The sequence below is a fragment of the Anser brachyrhynchus genome (genome assembly GCF_964034855.1).
Source record: "Anser brachyrhynchus genome assembly, chromosome: 5".
NCBI classification, from domain to species: domain Eukaryota; kingdom Metazoa; phylum Chordata; class Aves; order Anseriformes; family Anatidae; genus Anser; species Anser brachyrhynchus.
The window spans coordinates 41,613,604-41,636,689 of NC_137699.1; the positions used below are offsets into that span (position 1 = coordinate 41,613,604).

The window sequence follows — 23,086 nt, forward strand, 5'->3', positions numbered from 1 at the left end:
GCTTTTTTACTGTCTCACCACAAATCCAATTAATAGTGTTTAGATTTTAATATTGCCATTGGGGAAGGTGCATGGGACAAAAAAAAAAAGATGCTAAGTCTCCAGTCCTCACTCTTTCAACTCTCCAACTCTGGAGAACCGTCAGTATTTATCAACAAAATGGCTGTATAGTGTAGCAAGAGACTTACGTAACCGTGCTCATCCTAACACATTACAGATAATTAAAAGAGCAAGGAAAAGATAAAATTCCTGTCTTGTCTAAAACAAGCACAGAAGCAAGTATACCCAGTAGACTTAGCAAAAGTAAAAGCAATAAAAGTAGTCAAGAATATGCTGCTAGGGCAAACATGCATTTAAAACAAGCCTAAACATACAGAAGCATTGTAGAAGCTAAAAAAAGGTTTTAGACAAGTGCCCACACACAGTTTGTAGTGTGTACTGGGCTTCACAAAGGAAGCAGAATCCAAAAACAAAGAAAGCAAACTGATAATTTTGTGTCTAGAAGTTTGGTATGTCATTTAGTTCTCCTCATTCCTATTTGTTTCTTGCCCTGTAATAATTAATGGCTGTTAAAGCAGGCCCAGTCTCTGCAGGCCAGGGCACAGGGATTTGGGTGAGATCTGGACAGAGCCTCACTCCATTTTTACCTACCATACACTCTAAAGACTTCTGCTGGAAGCTGCTGGCTGTTCCTGTCAGTTTGTTTTGTTTGAGACCAGCATGCTTCAGCTTAAAAACCACATAATTACTCACAATGCAGTCATTTGGTACAGAACCCTTTTTAAAAAACAGAAGGAAACTGTTTTTAGACAAGCCTCCAGTTACAGTAGCAGCAGCAGACAGTTCAACTGCCATCCCCCCCTTTACACACACAAAAGTTTTTAAATATAAACTTCATATGTACACTTGTTCTACGCTCAGAAGCCACGACATCCCATAATTGGAAGTTACCAAAAAGCTCCAGAACACCTTTTCTTTTTTTGTAACTGCTGACTTAGATCAAGTCTGCTGGCTGAGCTCTTCTTTTTGCAGCTCAATACTCCTTCTCTTAACCTTATTTCCCCATTCTTATTTCAGCTGCGGAACTCTTCCACAGCTCCTTCTCGCCCTTTCTTTCTTCCTAGTTTAGTCAGCGGTATTTAGATAAGCCTTTGTACTTCAGTTAGTCACCAACAAATTCTGGCAACTGCTACTTTAAAGGCTCATGTATGTTGAAATTTTTAACTGATGTTCAGCTTAGCTCAGCTGTTGCATCACTTTTAGCCAATGATTTGCCTTCTGGAGTCTCCAAGTTTGCCTGCAAGACTTAACCAGGATCGTACAACAAACTACTGAGTTTTTACCCCTCCCCTTACCTCAGCCCCTAGAACAACCAGAACAGCAAACTACCAGCTTGACCCTGTATGTAGAAAATGGTTGACAGTACAGAGGCACTTAGTTTGATAATACCACCACAAGACCTCACCACACACACTTCAAGGGTTGTAAACTACTTACAAACATAACTACATTTCCTGAACAAATACTGTATTTTCTCTGTATAGGTTAAATATTTGTTCTAGCTTAGAATCAAGTTAACTGTCTTCACAATACAATTCCTCCACCAAAGCACTATACTCTGAGCCCACAATGATATTGGGAGCTGCAGACAAAGTGGAAGTTAACTGAACTAAGATCATGCAGGACAAGCATGGATTAGAGCATCCTGCAGACAGAATGGAATAATTTCAGATTATTTTTTTTTCCAGTAACAGCCCAGCAATAGGTACAATAGGTATGCAATAGGAAGTGGGGCAAAGTAGCCCCTAAAGTAGGTTACAGAAGCTTGACTGAGCAGGATCAAGCAAGCATGTATGCAGGGAAGCCCCTGCCACCCCCCCGCACCCCACCCCCCCCCCCCCCCCCCCAAGAAAAAGCAATCCAGCTTTAACAACTGAGGGCTTGTGTTCCAAGTTCTGCTGCTGAATCTAGAACACAGCAAGGCTAACTTGACATTGCTGTCTTTTTAGGAACAAAGGAAAACAAACAAGTTCCATTTGGGATTGTGCAAGCTCAAATTCCACAGTTTTTAAGACCCCACTCCAAATACGAGTGTATTTTCCACATTGGGACTGCCTAAGTTCCCTAACACTTGATTGCAGATTGCTTCAGTTTGAATCCCTTCATCCCACTGTCACTAATTCAAATTACTGTTTATAAGCACCAACAGCTTTTACTTATCTTTAAGAAAACAGAACAGTTAGAGGGGTATTTCTCTAACCCTGCTCAAGGAATGTTTCACTCACTCACGCCTTACTGGACTCCCTGTACTTGGGAAGCAAAGGCTTATTACAGTAGTCTGTATGTATTAAGTATATAGAATCTGCACCTGGAACACAAACCACATCCGTTCTTTAGACTTGCTTCAATCTGGATGAAAAAATCACATCTGGAGTACTGACGCTAGGCACCAATGGCCTATTTTAAACAGAGTGAGAGGCCTGTGCACCCCTGTACCACAGCCGGGTGGGCTGTTTTTCCTGCCCCCACCTTACCTTTCAATATTAAGTTAATTAAAAACACAGCAGAAAATAGGCTAGGCTAAAAGAGAAATACGTTTAGGTAACAAAAGTAATCAAGTTACTTCCCAACTGAGGTAAGTCATGCAGCCATCCATAGAAACACTGTAGTCTGCGGAGGTAGAATTAACATCCTGCGACTCTGTTTAAACCAGAGGATGCAACATTTTTAGGAAGTTGCATGGAAGTGGCCAGAAATGTGGTCACTTTACACCCCCATTTAAGGTCCAGATGATGCTGAACAATCCCTATCAATCAGTTATAACTGCTACATAAACCTCCCTCAGGAGGCTGAGCCCCGAAAGGCACCATGACTGAGTCCTGTTATTTCACTTTACTGGAATATGAAGAGCTATAATCATACACACCTTATCTTTATTACCCACAGCAAAATCTACTTTTCCTCTCTTCAATAAGTCGTTAATTCAATAAATCGTCAAGCGATCTTGCTTGCCAGATCTACAAGCTCTAGGAGACTCCTTAAACAAGGAGCAGCGCAATCCTCATGCTTGGTAGCGGTTTGAGCTGTCATAAAATGAAGTTCAGAAGCCCAAGTCAAACCTGTGCTTGGCACGCGCACACCGAACAGCCACTCCGACAAGTCTCACAGCACAATCAGCCACTGCAGGGCACGGCAGCTCTTCGGCAGCTTATCGGCCATCTGCAGTTTTCATTCAGAATACACAGCTACGTACTCTGAGTACAGAGAAAAGGTCAAACTGAAGCGTTGTGGGTATTCATAGTCTATTTAATAGTGGGACACCAAAAAAAAGTACTACACATTTTTCTAGAGCACATTAGGTTTTGACTTAAGCAATTGCAACGGATGCAAGAATTTCTCAAAATAGTCTTCTATAGTCTACAATCCACATTTTACCGTATCAGCCTAGTAAGTCATACCGTGAAATACTGTTTGTGCTAACTGGTCTGGTGGTCTGATCGTTACCAAAGCATCCTTCCGCCCCCCACCCCTCCCCACCCAAAAAATAAGTTGACAAAATTCAGCCAAGAAATTACTGTATGACATTTTAGACTCTTTTGTTGACCTAAACACAATGGGAGCTACCAGTTATACACAACTTATAAACGATTGTTGCATTTTAAGTCTAGAAATTCTCATGCTGATACAACAAAAATATTTTATACAGTGATCAATTTTTAATGCTTTATTCATTAATTAAAAGAATATACATTTAACATAAACCATACAACATCAGTCATCAATTCAAACATTCAGCTGGTTTCCTTACATTTTCTGTCAGGAGTTTATTTTTTTTAATCTGATCACATTTATAAGATAAAATCTCACCACATCTGGCATATACACACACTGTGCCAGTGGATTCACTCTACTGATGTACATATAAAATCCGCATGGTATGTGCTCACTGGAGACAAAACAGCGCACACCTGTCAAAAGGTCATTTTAATATAAGATGGTAAAACCATTTGTAAAACACATATAAACTTTTTCCATAAATAGAATCATATCTGGACATCTGTTGCATAAATTGTGTTTTCCAAAGCTTACAATATAGCAGCCAGGTCTCAGCACTGCTGGGCACCCACGTTGGCCACTTACTTTATTATTGCAGACTGTCCTTTAAACATTAAATGCACAACATTCGTACCACTTAAAACTGGGGTCAGGTGGAAGTCTCACAGAGACCACGTCTGTACCGCGGTTGCCCTGAAACAGTTAAATCGGCTTTTAAAGCCTCTCAGATATAACAAGATTTTAAAACATACTTCATGGAATGTTCTTCATGCATCATAGCAGCTCATACCTGTGATAGAACAAGCTTTGTATTTGTTTCCTTTCCTTCCTTTACATTCACTATTCACAGTGAAACAGGTGCATGTTTGTTAAGAGTTCTGAGGTTGCTGACTGAGCCACAGCACAGCTGTGTACCACAGGTCGAAATTCGACCTTATATATTACAATCTAGCAGTATCTGGCTGGCCAGAAGTTGGCCTGCCCCTGCCAGCATGTGGGCACTTCTTCGTTTTTAATCTATTCTTTGGCAGCTGACACAGGCGCTGACAGAGAAAATCCAGTGACTTGGTTGCTAGGGATTTCACGACTAACGTTTGTGTGCAGGTGTATACCTTTGTATTGAAGTCTTCACTGTTATGCTTTTACCTCATCGGAGCGCACGTTCTTGGTTTTTTTCCCTTACACTTTGGCCCAAAGCTAACTTTTAAGGAAGATGACAAAAGATGAGAATAAACTAGGAGGAGCTTACAAAGAATCTGAAATACTACAGCTTATGGAGTGCATCTGGAAGTGCGGGTATCCAAAAAGCTAGTGTTTCACACCACTGCTTAACAGAGCTAAGAAAAACCGACATCGGCAGCAAGTCATGCTTCGTAAGCTGCATGGGAAATGAAGCAAGGTGAGAGTCTAAGAATGAACAGCCCTGGATAGACTTCTCTTCCTTTTAAGCCTATTAAGTAGCACGCTACCAGATTAAGCAAACAATGACAGCAGAGAAATCCGCTGGGCTATGGATATGGATATTAAAAACAGTTGGCTCCTGAGCGCAGAACTCCGATATAATAGTGAAATCATTCAAAACACAGTTACTCAATAAAAGTAAAGTTAGCCGGCAACCTCAGACAGCCTTTGGCTGTATCCCGGTAAGGTTTGGTAGACAAGTCCATTAACCGTGAAAACCCTAAACACTGCCACTTTCAGCTTCTAAACCAATACCCGACTACGTTCTTTGATCAAGAAGTAGAATACACATATGTAATTCTATATAGCTAATACTGATTAAACACAGCACAAAAGGGGTTAACTCACGCTACTGAAAAAACATAATAGGACCCTACTTGCATATGTAACCACAGGAATTGTAAATAAGGAGCTAAATGCCTTCACTGAAGCTTTGCATCTCTCTGTAAAAATGACGAGTTGGCTCAGTGAAGACACTGAGCAGTTCTATGTCCATCACTGCGTGCCAAGGCCGACCCAATCCGAGAGATACTTGCTCAATGAGATTATGCACCGGATCCACGTCCTGATCAGCCAGTTCTCCTTGGTCGAAATCAATGCTTTCTTCTGTGACTTCAAGAACTTTCAGATCAGAGCCACGAAGACGAGCAATTGCAATAAGATTATGAGCCCAAACTGTGTAACCTATGGGGAAACAAAAAAAAAGTTGCTCTGTAACTTCACTCAAGGCATTTTTTACACAAGTATTTAATGCCAGAACATCTTTTGGCATCTTCTGTCTGGCAGAATCCTCCTCCTGATTTTTTGTTGTTGTTGCAAGTAAAAAAAGCTCAATTTATATGTTGAATAAGGAAGTATCAAAAATATTTCAGGTATTTTAACAAAGCTTTTCTACATCTATTTTTTCCACTATTTACATTGACTTCTTTCCTACAAATTAAGTTGTAAATACAACTTCAAACCTTCTGTGATCTACTCAAAAATAAATCACATTAAAGAAGCGACTAATCAACTACTCAAGTTAATATATAAAAGGACCGTTTTAAAACAGTTTCAGCTAGAAAAAAATAGCTTTTGTTGCATTAGAGGTGGACTTAGTAGAGGAAAAAACAAACAGAAGCCTCTCCAGGAAATAGGTCATACCAGCGCAAAAAAAAATAATCTACATATATCTTGTTATTCTAGCTGAAACTAAACATAATTATAAAGCTTCCCTCTCTTCCCATTAGCATATATTAGCACCCCTCTTCCTCTTTCAAAACACTTGCAGCTACCTGCTATTTTCCTACAGTTTGCTGTATCCTCACTAAGGCAAACGCTGAGCTCCTCCCTGTCCAGGTACAAAACACAAACTATCTGGGATCCTCCCTTTTTTTGGGAGCTCTGCAAGCCAGCCCTTCCACTGCAAAAGAAAAGGCTCATTTCTGCCTTCACCGTCATTCTCACAGGCACCATGCCTCCTGGTGGGATGCCCACTCAGAGGCTAAGGCAAGCTGCAGTCTGCACAGAATTTGTGATGGGAAAGTTAGCTGCTGAAGGAATCAACAATGGAAGTAACACGCTCTACATCCTACAGACTTGCAATAAGACAGCTAATTAAAGAATGAGAAAACCTGAAGTAATAGATTAAAGAATCTTTCATTCCATTTTTTCCTACTGTTTTGTCTCTAAACTCTCCTGTAAATATGTTGCTCAAGGTCCTTTTTTTAAGAAAGAAACCCTGCAAATACCTAAATGGCTCCTTTCTAGGATATTAACCACTAAGAATGTATGAATTCCTGCAATTTTCACTGGCTGATACTTTACCCCTAGCACAACAGTCATGGAAGATGAACCTGCAAGGCTGCAGGATATTAAGCCCAATGGAAAACTGCACCTTTATGAATTACACTCCTATCAGGCTCGGAAGGAGCTCACACCACCTTACAGTTGTCTTGACTGTAAAGAAAGTTACTAAAAAAAAGCCTTGAGAGACAGTACAAGAATAAAGGGGAACAGTAACCGCAGCCAAGTCCCCTGTGCCATCCCTGGGGCTCAGGTACACAGCTTTTGCTGCAACTTTTCACTGTCAGATTCTCTGTTCTCTGGGAGAACCGCCTTCTTCTCAACTTAGTCTTATTTTAAATTAACTCTTTCAAAACGTTTTGCCTGAAGTTTCTCAGTAACCTCCCAGCAGCAAGAAAAGCCTGTGCCCAACTGAAGTATTTCCAAGGTAAGAGGCAGTGATCGCTTCATCGCAGTTAGCACTGAACGACCAACACGCCACGAGCAGCAGTGTAGTTTTTCCTTGCTGGTAGAAATGTCAGCTTTAGTTTTGCTCAGGGACAGAATGCAACCGAGGATCTCACAGGTAATACAATACGTCTACAACACACACAGCCTTGGAACTCCACACAAAGTGTCCTTCTCTTAAGAATAAAGGGCTCCAGCCCCGCTGGATGGAGTGGCTCTTTACTTACAACTCCTGATCACACCACTCTGACTATCCTACTGTCCCCATCTCATCCCAAAAGACCACACACTCCTCACACTGCTCCTTCATGCTGCAACAAGTATTGAATACCCTTGACTCAATTTCCTCTGCCCCTGGAGATGCTACCTTGGTGGAACGATGGTACGACTTCCCATAGGAGACAAAGAATCATGAGCTATCCGAGAAGAATGTCCTTAGGACGTGTTCTCCCTTCCTTCTTTGGTCACTGCCAATTGACAGCCAAAGCTATCTGTAAATTAAAGACTTTTTCAGAGCAAACTAAAAGCAAAAGAGGGAAAGCCAAAAACCTGTGGAAAATACTGGAAATTGAAGAACCACCACTTCTTGTCTAAATATAGAAGAAACCTGTGCCCTTACTAATAGAGCAAGTTATGGCTCCTCGAACAAATACACCCTTTTAATTTTTCTTTCCTGAAGAAAGCTTGATAGTATCACAAAAAAATACAACAAGTAGCACCAGAGACCATTGCTTGGTAAATCTCAAAAAACAGAAATGTGAGGATAAGATGCTGTACTGAAGCATCACAGCATTCTAGATCTTTCCTCATAGCCATATTTTTCTCACCATAACTACTCAAGAAGAAAGGTGCTTGTGCTACACCACCTGAGAAGTCACATTCAAAACTTAAAGATGAGGTGTTTATAAGGAGCTTAGCTACCTTCTACAAGTACGGGAGAAAAGAAATGGGAAAAATCTGGATTTCAAAATCAGAGCAAGGGCGATGCCTGGCCATTCTCTCCTGCAGGTATACAAAGAATCTCTCCAAAGAAGGAAGATTCAGTAAGAATCACTTGATTACACAGAACTGTAGAAGGTGTGGCCCTCCCCATGCTCTGCACAGAGTAATATATTCTACTGAATAGACATGTTCTGATATTAAAAGATACTTACACTACTTTATGATCAGGTATTTTATCATCTTTTAAAATTTGGATCAGATTAGAGGAATTCCCTGTGGTAGAAGGACAACTTAAGTTTTGGGTTGTTTGTTGTGTTTGTTTTTCTTTTCTTTAAAAAGGTCCTAAAACTTTTATCCAAATGTTAAAGAAGCTGCTAAAAAATCTACTCTTTACAGAGTGGCACTGTCATATGTCAATCTCCAAAGTCTGCCAGTGAAACTACAAAGAGGAGACCACTGGATTGATTTTCTCCACTGATTTTCAGTAGAAGACAGTGAAAACCTTTTCCTAGCAGATACAACAGAACCTTCTGCCTTCAACCGAGATCCGGATGTACCATCTCTGCTGCTGATGATCTCTCCTGTTTGTGCTGAGTAACTGGGAATTCGCTCCTGCAAGCTGCCTGAGGAAATGGGCATTCACTCTCACGCAGCAGAACACAGAGTCATCACTTAACTCCTTCATGTATCAACAAGTTTGGTCTTGGTAAGCCAATTCCAGCACAAAAATAACTACTCTGCATTATTTCAGTTTCAGGTGCCTCACGTGTGCCAAATGATTCCATCTTCTAACAAGTACTATACAGTTTACAGAGCTGAATATAAATGAGCACTTATTTGATTTGCAATTATACAGCAAATAGGTGGGATAAACCTAGCTCTGTATTATTAGTGAAACCAATGCACTCAGCAAGACAACCTCCTCTGCATTATTTTTTCCCCACTCTTCAAGTAGAGAAGTCTCAAATTTTGTTCACTGCCTTCATCTGCTGCCAAGGCCTTACCAAACTGGTAAGAGACTTCCTCCCTTCAGCCCTGGGGCACTGAACCCACGTTATTTACACAAACAGGAAGCACAATCATCTAATCTTAACAGCCCGTGAGCTCAGTACGCACAGCAAGCACCTACAGTGCTCATGTTCACATGCCCAGGCACCTGGTGGAACGGCACAGCGCAGGCCACTTTCAGGACAAGCCTCCTTGAACACTCAGTTCATAGTTATCCTCTGTTCTGTGAGCAGCCTAACAAAATCCTGCGTGACCTCTCATGAAAGGTTAGTAAGCTACAAGAATGTTTAGAACACATACACAAAAATCTTCCTATTTTCAAACAAAAATACCAGTAGAAGGTACAACAGCTTGTACAGCAACGGCATAGCAGACTTTTGAACAGCATTCTTACTAAAACACGTAATTAGGAAGGCTGAAGCATTCTAAGCATATCAGTCACATACTAAGCTCATGCAACGTATTACCTACCATGAACAGCTAGGAGAGACAGTCTTGTGCACCTCCAGGCTAATAAGACAAGTGGATCTTCATTCAGGTTGTCGCTAAGATCTGGGAAGCCAGACATATCTATCACATCATTCATTAGTATAAAATGAGTGAGGAACTTGTCATACTGCCTGGATATGAGGTCAACAACAGCTCCTGAAACACAAGTGATGTAGCTGTCAAAGTGAATCCTCTCTAGGGGGATACTGGGCTTAAGAATCCTTAGCATATCATCACTCTTGACATCAAAAGCCATTATGTAGACCCGAAGATTGGTGCTGTTGCGTGTCAGCGCCTTCCAATTCTCATCTTCTGGCATGCTGTCCAATGACTTGTGCATTATGGAAACACTGTGGACCAGGAGAGACAGTCGATGCAAAGGCACATGGTTGCTATCAGCCAGGACTCTTGCCATTTCAGCCGTAAAATCACAGAAATCCAAAGCGAGCGAACGCAGGTTCACAAAACGCTCCAATTCGACTGCAGTGATAAGAGTGGTATTACCAGGGATGTGGTTGTCCAACAAGCTCAGGTGTTCCATGGTGTTGGCTATGGGGTTTGATAAGGAGGCCAGTGATGTGGGAGTTACTATTTGCAGCATGAACCCACAAGACAGCCATTTCAATTGCCTGCTATTGCCTAATATCTCTTCAAACAGCTGTTGTATTCTGCAAGTAAACAAAACAGACAACGATGCTGTTAAACATGGTTTAATCCTACCAATTGCTTACCATTCTATTTATTTTTTTGTTCAAGAATTATTCTTTCATTTATGGCCTTATTCTGCAGAAGGTGCTACTGTCAGAGCTCTTGTGAACTACCAAGGTTAGAACCCAGCACGCTGCAGCCTTCCCACCATGCTTTAACCACCACTACACTTAAAAGGTTAAAAACTGTAAACTATCTTGAAAAAAAAAATAAGTACTTTGATTTTTCCAAAACAGTGGTGCACTATGACCCTTCATTTCATACTTCTCAGCACAGATCCCGGCACGCATTAACACCCTCCCACATACATGTTAAGGTCATGCAAGGAAGAAAGCCCATAATGCTTTAAAAACAGTTCTTAATTTTTCAAACAGCTTTTCATAGTTGCTAACCTCTCTAGTACTGCAAATTCAATATGGAAAAAAAAAGGCGTTTTCATTGAAAAGTTGGAGAAGATTGCCTTTGAACATATGTTAGAATGATAGAAACCAATTGCTTTATTTTCCTCACAGGGTAAGGAACAAATACCTAAGAAGATTCTTGAAATAACTCTAAATGTACAGCTGATTGGATTCTCATTGTCAACAGCTTCAAGTTTTACCAAAACAGCTTGGACCTGGTAACACGTCAAACCCAGATCACCAGTGCCAGAATCTTCTGGCACTGCTGGAATCCTCATGAGATTTATTGCACTGTATGATTATAACACGCTTACTCTGATGCATCCTACCTCTCCTACCCATTTATTGTTTTAGTGCAAGAATGTTCTTTAATTTAGGTATTTAACTCAAGAATGCATGAAAAGTATTTTAAAGTAAGATTTTGAATAACAAACAACAATAGTATGGTCAAACCCTACCTACTTCCTTGAAAGAAGTATTTTTCAATCCTCATCCCTCACCTACTGAAGCTCCAAAGAACCCTCTTGCCCCAGTGACTAGTATTCTTTGAGCACATACTTTTTAGGACGCATATACAGACATGTTTGATCTCAAACCCCGGCCAGCCAGAAGGCACACTCAGCATTTAAGGGAAGCAACTGAGCTTCAAATGTGCTTCAAATCGGGTATTGTTTTCCATAGAACCCCTTTTCCCTTATTGTTGTCAATCTGTACACATTTTATATATTTAAGCACAAAGCAATTTTACAAAGCTGTTGTTCTTATCCACCTATCTTTAATCAAGATACCATCCAGACAAAATTAAAGGCTCCGTATCCTGACTAACAGCAGAGAAACACTAACACCTTAAGAGGGATAGAACAAGGGAAAAAGTTATAATTCTCAGAGATTTCCCACCATTTCCAAACACGTGTCACTCTGACCTCCTGAGCCAGAGGTGGTTTTCTGTCTTTAGTAACCCTCAGGGACCTCACTTCCACAAATTTACCTAGTCACCTCTTTAAAACAAGTTTTTGCAATTGTAAAAGGCCTGACTTTTCTTTGGAACAGTTGGTGTGGTTATCATATTTATCAATTATATATCTCAATAGTTTCCAACATTTTGCCTAGTACAGTCATCAGGTTTATACACACTGCAGATCTTCTAGATTGTCTCCAAGTATAGTTTTTTCTTTAACTGAGGACTGGCAACAAAAACTAAACAACAGGTTAAGACTCACAAATAATGCAGTTTTGCTATTTTATTCCTAAATTCTTTTGGAGTTCAGATGAGAGCTGTTTGATCCTGGCAATGTTTGTTTTGAGTCTGTTTCTGCCAAAGCTTAAATTTAAGGCAGATTCTCTGATGATCCCCCAAAGGAAGAGGTTCTACCACAGGAACCTCTCTAATTTCTCCCACAATGAGCTAAGGCTCTTCTCTCCCTGCTCTCATCACAGTAGCTTGGAAAGGTGATGTAACATTTACAGCAATGGAATCCTTTATTTTGTAATAGTCCAAGCAATCAATCATAATAGTACTAGTGATATTTAAAAAGATGACAACTCAATTTTGACATGCTCAGTAAAACATCTATCATCCATGCCTTACTACACTAAGATTTTGTTTTAATTGTGTTTCTGTTATGATTGAAATAATTAGGCTCAGAAGAGCACTGTTTGAGTATTCATGCAGCTTAAACAATGAAAAGTAATACCAATTTAATGCTATTCAGTTCACACTGAAATATTTATGCTCATAGTTAGACTAGTGCTGATAGGCTGCCTGTCCATATATCTTCAGAAAACTTTCCAGATGCCTTTCCCCAGTTCATTGCCAATTTAATAAAAATAGATAGACATTCAACATGTCCGTGTAGAATATTTAACACCGATTGGTTTTTGGTTTGCTTTAAATATCTGCTTTACGTGAGGCTGGACAGGAAGAACAATAAAAACCACCAGCTATTTATTCATTTTAACAGATTTTGAATACGTTTTTCAAGCATCTAATAAGGGGTTTTCCTCCCCTGCAAATTCTTACATGCATCCTACTTTTCATAAGCAGACTGCATCTAATTGGAGTTTGCAAAAATAGTCTGTCCATTTCTAGAAAACATTAAGTGAATTCTTAGAAATTAACATCTATTTTATTATCATACTTTTACTTCAAGTACCTAGCACGTAGTACAATATTCATTGTGACATACATAGGACTACCTTAAAGCTCATTTACACATCTGACATTTTAGCAGGGTTTAGTACACAGAACACAAAATATGAGCAAAGCTCAGCACATGCAAGACAGCAAGTTAGCACAGCGACACCTCAACAAGCGTACTTCATCGGTCCCCTTTGCTCCTTGTAAAGAGCAGTTAATGGGATGTTCCCCATCTGCCATAAACCTACTATACTGGAGAAAACCACCTCAACAATAAGAACCTCAAAATAAATTACTATTACAATTAATGCCAGAAGTGGCACTTTCAGCCAGAGGACAGACCAAAGGCTGACTAACTGTTTAAGCCCCAAAAGTCCTGACAGGTACCGAAGTACCTTGATGGCCCTGAACAGGAAGCAAACCTATTAGTAAGGCCCATTTGTTTAATTAAAGACCACCAATCAATACGTTTTGTTTAATACGAGGAGCTAAACTGCTTCTTTTGGAAACCAAACTATCTAAGCCACGTGGAGCAATCATGGAAACATTTCAGGAAACAAAAGTTTTACACATATACCCCCTGCTCAGCTCAAGACAAATGCATTGTTTCTGATGAACTTCCACACAGTAATGAACTGAGGTCTAAAGAGCATTTTAGGAAGTATCCAGGGACACATACACAATACAGAAAGAGAAAAAGCATTACAAAGCCATGTATTGTACGTGCTGACCACTGCAGAAGTGTGATTTTGGAAACATAATCCAAGGCTGCCTCTCCCCCAGGAACAACCCTTAGGATGTTCCCCCAGGCAAAGAACCATGGCTCTGTGCTAGCTGGGATTTCACCCATGGCCCATTTCACTCATCTCAATGCTACGGACTTGAGGAAGTGTTGTGTTTTCTTCCCTGTTTGGACTGCAGGAAGTTCCTGAAACAGCTACTAAGGCTTATCACCATTTGGGTTCCCAAACCTTCAGCCACCAATAGCATTACCTCCACAGGTTGCCCAGCGTCTTGCAGTGTTAGCTGCCAGCATCCACGTTTTGCAACTTAAGAGATGCAAACACTTTACGGCTTCTTAGTCTTGCCTTTTGCACTTGGCATTTACTTCCTGAAGTATATGCTGCTAGAGCTGATGAACTTGAGAACACTGAATAAAACACTGCCAACTTTCCTTTAATTTAGAAAAGAGCTAGCAGGTCCCAAAATACACTGTTTTATTCTAGCAAAAACAAACAAAAAAGAGGTAGCATTTATTTGCTCATTCCGAAATGTGCAAAGGTCAATATTCGTGTAAAAGACTAACTTCAAATTAGATAGTAAATGAATTTTGAACAGTTCGTGGCAATGAAGTATGCATAGTAATTTTTGTTATTTGTTTGAAGAAATATTTAATTATGTGCTCAGCTGAGCAAACATCTGCTTAGATGGTTCTCTTTAAGCCCCTTGGCCATGATTTGCTTATGTATTTATGTTTTCACAAAGGATATGAAAAAGGAGCTTTTACCAAATCAGCCTTTTACCTGCTGACAGCACTACAATACAAATTTTAAACAATTTCAAAATGCAGAGGTTAGAGTAATTTAAACATAAGGGAATAACAAAGACACATATCTGAATTCACACTGATGTGCAAATTTAAGTCAGGACCAAACATTTAGTTTGACAGTTGCGTTCACATACGTACATACAACTGATAATATATCTAGACTAGTTCTAAAAAACATTTAAAAATAAACGGTAACAATTTAGAGTGGCTGTACTTACACCTCTCTCCAGCTACTGGGAGTATGTTTAAGCTGGCACAAATTAAAGTGATCTATATGGAAAGTTTTAGAACTACTAAAACTCGTTCGCTTAGTTAGCATCACTCTTCAGGAACAATTTATTCCAGAAGTCAGTAGCTTTTTAAACTGTATTTCACCACTTCCAAAAAAAACACAAACTAGTTATTCTAAGTAAAGACTGTACAGTAATGTAATTATGGCAAGCTAAAATACACCTCTGAGACTAAACAAGCATGCCGTGAGCTAAGATCTTTCAGGTATTCTACAAATACCTAACCTAGTTTTATGAGACAACTTAAAATAAGTTGTCGGTTCTTATGTCCTCTTTCAATTTTACTTGCTACACGTATTTCACAAGAATTGAGGACATCGGATTACTTCCTTCTCTCATTTTTTCCATGTACAGCAATGGTAGAGGTACTGGTAAATCCCTGCTCCTCCTCCTGTTTTGTTTTCCTTAAGTTAATATTGTTTCTAGAACACAATGAAAAGAGGAAAGGAAAGATTCTCACCCTGCTGGGAAAGGGAAAAAACAGGCCACAAAACCAGACTACTTCATGAAAATACTAGAAACAAAAAAAATTAACTCAATTTAAGAATTAAATTCTCATCCTATTAAAAAAAAAGTTCTCAGTTACGTGTTTCAGACATGAAAATACATTAACTATTATTTTAACATATTTGACAATTTATAAATATAACTTACTGCTTAATCTTTTTGCCATCAGGATCAACCTTTCCGAGGTATGTATTTGATATACTTCCGTGCTGCTGCAGAATGCTTATATCCCCAAAGAGACTTAACTTCTGGAGGTTCCTACAAAACAAAGGAACAAAAAGGAATTTTTATACAAAATTAAAACACCAGAAGGAATCATTCTGGATAAAACAAGCACAGGCAGCAAGAACGCATTATTGCATGGAACATGTAACCTCTTCTGGGAAGCATCCTCCTGCCCTGGAATACAGGCATGTATGAAACTACAGGAATTGAGACTGAAGCATAAAGGGGAAGAGGGATATACAAACTGCTGAATCCAACTGTAAAGCAAATACCAGTTTTTAGTGACCACAGAGGAGTATTTTCAGCAGGCCATCGCTATCAAGAAGACTTCTGGCAGCACTTTCACATACTCTTTAATTCTTAGTACTTGTGTATTAAATTTCACAGATGGAAACATCAAATACCTGCTCCTTCCTAACACTTAACACTAAGTTTAATGCCCAAGTAGAATGCAACTGCTACAAGCCCTGCCTGAGCACTTACATATTGCAACTGGGTTACAAATGGGGGCCCAAACCTTCCTCAACTGAGGCAACACAAACTTCAGATGAAAGCTGAGCAAAAAGCTCCTCACCCCCCAAACAGTGTTTGATTTCTGTTACATTGAAGTAGGAAATATCAGAACAGCTTCTACTATCAGCCAACGGAAGAGAATTACCGGTCCACCATGACACAATTTAAATTTCTAGAAGGAATACCTAAAAAGTGAAAGAAGAACCTCTAAGTTTATGCTGGACTTGTCTCAGTGTGCTAGACAGCCAGTTTCCCTTTCCCCAGCACAGTTTACTTCTGACTTGCATCTTTGCTATCCCCTAAAAAAAGATCAAACAAAAGATACGAAAATGACAGCAGCTTTACAGAAGCTGTTTGTGGCTTTTTTTTTTTAAACCGACTGTTTGCAAGTTGTATGCTAATACTTCAGACCAACTTTTAGGAAGATGCAAAACAATCACAAATCTCAAAGCCTAGGGAAGCTCTGGTGCCAGTTCCCTACCTCCCCAATATGAGCAGATGTTCTACCAACAGAAGAAAGCCGTCAAGTAGTCAAGTTTTCAGTTTATGAATTGCAGGCTATAATTGGTACCGAGCATAAATAATCATTTACCTGTTTTGAAGTATGAAATAACCATAGACTAGTTCCCCAAAATCTCTCCACTGTCTCACCTGCTACTTTTCTTCTACAGGTGAATGAAGACCCGCAGGCTTCCTATCAAGTCAGGCAAATACTGGAGCAAAACACCCAGATTTTACAACAACCGTTTCAGAAATTCTAACACTTTAATATTTAGTGTTTTAAATACAGGACTACTGTAGTGATACTGGAATATAACTGAGCCCCAACCACACTCACAATTTTCTATAAATCTGACTAAGCCAATGCCTGATCCTAGCTGAAGAATAAGGTTGGCAGGGAAATCTGAAGACACTGGCAACACCACCGAGAGTATTTTGTGCTTTTCTATCGCCTACAGCTTTTGAGGAAAGTCTGGTGCGGCAGGGAAAGCAGCAGAAACATGCACCTGGTGTGCAAGGCAGTGCTCACAGCCAATACTATAATTAGGCTTTTATCTTCTGATCTCAGGGACTTAAATCTGAGAGCTCAGACAAAATGCAACCTTCAGAACAATTCTGATTCACCTGCATACTCACATCCCATGCAGGTCTTGCTTGGTGCCGCCCAGACCCCAGTGAATGTTGCTGCAGACAAGCGTCAATTTTAGAGCCACTGAGCTACAGGACGTACAAAACACAATTTATTGGTACCCCCCAGGTTTCCTACATCTACCTGACTGCCATTCGTGCACTACAGAGACCCAGATAAAGTTCTCCACCTCAAAACTTGGCCAATGAAAGCATCCAATTATTCTTCCATGCACAGCACAGTTGTTACCATCACAGTCCAAATGAGTATTAGATTTTTGTTACTATTTGTAGTACCCTATAATCTCCACGACATTTGGCTCACCTCTCATCCTTATTTCATTGGGTTAGTAAAGTCACTGCTGTTTAAACGAATTTATTTGGGCTTTAACTGTCATCTTTTGCTGAAAGTCCTAATGGCAACTTAATCCTACGTTCTATGTATAACCACAGCTGGGGAAACTTCTCTTTTGTATTTAGTATTTTTTTAAAATTAAATATTAACCATTCATTTTCCACTAGCTCAAAAAGCATACTAAAGGTACCAAGCCTCTTACTCTGCTCCTTCTTCAGGTTTGGTGGGTCTCTTTGAACATCCATTCTCCACCTTGCAATGCAAAAGGAATCAAAATGGCCTTGCTTAGATTCAACAGGAACAAAGTGGTAAGGCACATATTGCATTATTAAATTCCTATCCCCCCTCCCCTCCAGTTTCAGCTGCCTGCTCAGGCTGACAGAAGAGAGTTATTAGAAAGCCCCAAACACAGATGCAGTCTCCTCTTTTGAATGATTCACACAATTCTGGCAACTCCAAGGTAGATACCACACTTCATTTAAACTCCCAGGTTTACTACAATCTGCATTTTTGTTTCCACAGCAAAGATCAAACAAGTCACACAAGCGAACACGCTGCAGATGAAAGGGGGGAGGATCAATACCTTCCTGCCCTCCTCTGTAAGCAGCCAGAGGAGAATCTCTACTTCGGGCCTTCACAGTTACATTAAAGAGCAGTCTCCTGCTGATGATCAGTCCCTGCCTATTAGCTACTGTATACACCGAAATGACTCACGGAAAGTTTGTCACCCTCCCACCTGCCTTCCTGAACTTAAGTTTTGAAAGACCAGCTTGTGAAGGCACAGATGATTAGGATCCCTTAAGAGCCAGTGAGAAACAACTCCTCCCTCCTGATATTGTTACAGAACACGAGGCACCCCCCCAGTCGTTTTTTTTCTTTTAATAGGAAGTAGAATATCAAGTGTTTAAATAATACATTTTTATTTTGCTTCACTTGCTGTCAACAGAACTGCTTGTGGAAAAGTTATAGATCACTGTAAACATCACTCCAGTACATTTTAATTACAGAAATTACAGAATTATACAACTCCTCTTGGTTTCGGTGCTATTAAAGCAGTATTTAAGAGTAATATGCTGCCTCTTGCAAAACGAAGTTTGTGTCAACTTGAGCTCTACCTCAAATGCATGAGGGACCTTGAACGTACCTTTGTGGATGCTGAGTGCCAGCAGAAATACCTATCATAGCGTTATCAGGTGTTTTGAACTGTGTGCCTGCAGCTGAGTTTATTTCCTTCATTCCACCAGAATTAGCAAAGGCCGCTCCAAAATATTTTTCTAGAGACTTAACGTGCAGAGTTGATTAGAAATCAGCAGCTTTGTACTCTAGAGAAAGTACTTTTATTAGCAAAAAAAAAAAAAACCACCACATCATCATTCCCCTGTACCCAAGAGGACATCCAGAAATTGCATTACTTTTAGTCATTACTTTAGACTTTTCTTAGGTCCTGTGGTATTATAAATCCTCAAGGAATTCTACAGCCATTTAAAGAACATTTTTTCCTGAAAGGAGGGGGTTGTTACTGTATTGTTTAATAATAGATTTAAAAGCCTACAACAAGATTACGTAGTTAAGAAACGGCACACCATTTCACAAAAGCAGATTTTTTCCTCTCTAGTTTTGAGGAGCAAGATGGAAGTTCTTTGAATTTCTCTGCCAAAAAAAGCTATCATAGGGGCTGACAAGAGTTATGAAAGAATCATCCTGTTTTAAACTTAATTCCGAAAGGAATGCATTTACTGTGATTCAGCCACTGGCCAAGTTAAAAATGCTGCTGTTCCCTTTATTTTGGAAATTACAATACCTATCCCATGTACAAGAACACAAGAAGGAATTAATCATTACCCTTGTGCTGCAGAGCAGAGAAATAAGGTGAACAGCCTGCAGTCATTCCACAGACAAAACGAAGCATCAAGGCAGGTGACGATGGCTCTGGCTTAGAGGTGAGAACCGAGCAGCAACTTGGCACATTACCATTCCTTCCCACCTCCTTCCAATCTGAAAACCCTACTTGAAAAGCTAAAGGACAATGTTCTACATGCAAACTAACCAGTTACCTTGGGAGGAAAGAAGAGGTATCAAACTTAAAGCCTTCAGAGAAACAAATACGTTATTCAAAACGTAATTCTGAGTAGACTCCTGAGTGCTTAATGTAAATCCCCCACGCATTTTTCAGTTGCTCACCAAAAAAAGACCCTGCTGTAATAACGAGGTACTGTGTGTTCCCCAGTCAAACCTGATTCATTTCAAAACAAAAGAGCAGCGTGCAAGCGATTTGAAGACATCAGGAGAAGTATAGTAATGCAAAATCCTACCCCAGCTGGTGACTTTCCACCTCTATCTTACCGCTGAAATTACACTTATCTCCAGAGAACAGGTAGTGGAGAAACAACTACTGCTGCTAGTATTTTGCTGCACTCTCAGCCACGCTGTACATACAAAATCTGTAAAACAACTCCAGAAAGCAGTGTCCCTGCAGAAGCTGCTGATAAGGCCACAGAGAACGCAAAAAGTAAAGTATGCCAGGAGCCTTCTCACAACACGTTTGACAGCCTCGCATTTTAGTGAGACGGCGGAAAAAAACATTCCTTTTTTATTATTATTTTTCCCCACGAAACTCCCAGGCAACACCTCCTGGGGATTCTCGCTATTTGTTTCAACCTTCCAAGTCCATTTGGCGGAATTTGCCTCCGACCTGATCATCGCCAACACCACTTAAACACTTTTTTCATTCGGGACATCAGTCAAATTTCCCAAAAATCCGACAGTTAGGCGAAAGCTCCCCCTGAAAGGCAGGAGAAGGCTGGCGGAGGCGGGTAGGACCCTCACCCCGAGGGCTCACAGGGCAGGAACCAGAGGCAGATAAAGGGGAGCTGTGGCCCAGGAGCAGCTCTCGGAGGCCAGGCTCCCACCTCCCGGCCCCGGCAGCTGCCCCAGGGGAAGTCCCCGCCGGGCACAACGCCGCGGAGGAACTGAAAGCGAGACCTCACACGCCCCATTTGCATCGAGCCAAAACCGGCCAGGAATCGCGTTTAAAGCCCTCTCGGTGCGGTGCAAGCCCGAGGAGCGGGCAGGAAGGCCCCGGCCTGCCCCCCAACCCCTCCGGAGGCCAGGAGGAGCGGAGCGGGGGGCTGCCCCCTGAAGCAGCCGCCCCCCGCTTTCCAGGGGGTACCCGGCACACCCGGTCACTTTGCCCTACGGCTGTGCGAAGCCGCAGGGACTCGGTGAGGAAATAATAAACCGTTTTCTGTGAAAAACCACCCCCGGCCCGCCCCCCCCCGCCCCCCGACCGCTACCTGTTGTTGCGGACGCTGCTCAGGACGCACAGCACCAGCTCCAGGTATGTCCGCAGCAGGTCCAGCCAGCGGGGGCACAGCGGCGGCGGAGCCTCCCCGGCCGCCACCGCCACCCCGGCCCCCGCCGCCGCCACCGCCGCCGCCGGGCCCTCGCCCCCCGCCGCCGTCACGGCAGCGCCGGGAGCCCCGGGGGCGGCGCTGGGGTAGTTGTCGGCGGCGAACTGGACGCGGAGCTCGCGGACGAACCAGCCGCACTTGCGCATGAGGAACTCGAGGCGCGGGCGCTCGGCCGGCGAGACGCGGAGGCTGAGGCGGAGGCGCGGCCAGAGGGCCGGGTAGAAGAGGCACTCCCGCCAGTGCGAGCAGGCGGCCGAGGCCCGCAGCCGGTCGGGGCCGGCCAGGAAGGAGAAGATGTGCACCACCAGCTCGCTGGGCAGGGAGCCGGCGCCCACCGCCTCCCCGCACACCGACATGCCTGGAGCCGGCCCGGGCCCTGCTGCGGCGGCGGCCACGGGCGGCGGCGGCGGCGGCCCCGGCCTGGCCTCGGGCTCCTGCGACAAAAACAACAACATCAATGACAAGGCGCAGGGGGCGGGCGCCGGCCGGGACGCGGCTCTGCCGGGACGCACCACACCGAGATGGGGGGGGGGGGGGGGCGGAGCGGGCCGTACCACCGCCCCCCTGCACCGGGAGGGGGCCCCCCGCGGGGAGGAGGGGGGGGGGGTGAGGGAGAAGGGCCGGGCGGAGCCGCGCTTTGTTGCTGCGGGGAGGGAGGGGGAAGGCGCGGCGGGACCCCCGCGGGCACGGAATGGAACGCGCCGCCGTTCGAATGGCAGGCGGGGCCGGCCCAACGGCCTGCGCGGGGTGGGGGGGGTTAACCCCTCCCTGCCCGCCGGTCGCTGCCGTGAGGGGCCGGCCGCGGGCACCGGGCGGCTCCGCCGGGCACCGGCCGCGTCTCGCGTCCCTCAGGGGCCTGGAAGCGGCCGGGGGCGCCGCTGGGCGCGCAGGCTTTTAAATGCATCAAGGCGGAAGTTAATTGCAATTACAACGCCTAAATTGTACGGTTTTAAACGCTGTACTGGCAGGGGGTTGGAGTAACGCACGGAGGTTTGCAGCGCAGCGCGTACTGGGTCGTAGGGAAATGCAGGCGTGAAGGAAAAATACAGATGCACCGACACGCACAAAGCCTGGGCTCCCCTTTGTGTTCCAAGCAGGGCCCCACTCTAAATGGGTTTAACCCAACCGACCCTAAAACAGCCCCATCTCGTTCCTCCGTCACTGCCTCACAGCAGAAGTGAAAAGAAACAGCATCGTTTCTATTTCCTCGTGTCTGGTCACGGGGGAACGTCACCAAGTCTTGTTTCTCCTTGACCAGAGGGAAGGATCCCAGAGAGGCAGGTGTTATTGTGAAAGTGAGACAAGGAAATTCCCCCCTGGACAACTCCCCGCAGGGACCAGGGCTGCTTCACGCACCTGCGTGCATGATCTGGACCTGCGCAAGCTCCTCGGTAAGCGCTGTGCAGATTCCCTGCTCAGATTAGGCCACATTTCCCCAGGCAGTCAAGATGCTGGAGATGGAAACCTCTGAAGCAGCTGAACTCAGCTGGCCTAGAAGGATGCAAATGAAAGGAACCTGTGCTCCTACACGTCTCCTTATTTTAATACCTACTCAACAATTCCACATCGCTGAGCTCATGACGAGTCAGAGGACTTTTGAGACTACCGAGTGTCTTAATGGAACAGGATCAGGCTTTACAGTTCAGCGCCCTGGGCTTGCTGAAGTGACACGACGAGAAAACGATCCGTGAAGCTACTGGTTCTGCGTCTCTGGTCGGGCTGTATGGGATCAGCAAACGCGGCATGCCAGGATGGCACAATGCAGGCGGCTTCCTTGGTCGTTTACTCAGCTCCGGCTTATTGGGGTTACGTTAAAGGCTCATAGCTGTTGATTCAGTTTTGTAGGCTTATGTGAATAAATGGCTTGGGCTAAAGCTTCAGGTTGTCACCACAAAAGGTTGGGCGTGATAAACGCCTCATAAATGGCTGTGCGAGGCCCCTGATTCGATCCTTCTGCATGGCCATAAGGCACCAGCTCCCTGCGGCTGCTGGATCTGGGCGTTAACATCAGTTCCCCGTGCCTCGGTCTTCAGAAGCGTGCTTCGGCGTGGCTGGGAGCCGGTGTCACAGTCCTAACGCACCGCCCGCAAACGGCCGGACAAGCCCTGGCAAAAGACGCCCGCAACTCGCCCGCAGGCTGCAGGCAGCCGCCGCTCGGCTCCAGCAGGCCCACGCC

The 23,086-nt window shown here is 43.2% G+C and overlaps 1 protein-coding gene across 1 annotated transcript; it reads right to left on the bottom strand.

The window, feature by feature from the left end:
• Positions 1-3,709: 3,709 nt before the first annotated feature.
• On the bottom strand, positions 3,710-23,084 carry FBXO33 (F-box protein 33). Its single transcript, XM_080595485.1, has 5 exons — positions 22,267-23,084; positions 20,794-21,344; positions 15,427-15,537; positions 9,670-10,355; positions 3,710-5,700 (listed from the first exon to the last, which is right to left on the bottom strand). The coding sequence occupies exons 1-5, from the start codon at positions 22,339-22,341 to the stop codon at positions 5,429-5,431; spliced, it is 1,695 nt and encodes a 564-aa protein (XP_080451611.1). The 5' UTR covers positions 22,342-23,084; the 3' UTR covers positions 3,710-5,428.
• Positions 23,085-23,086: the final 2 nt, after the last annotated feature.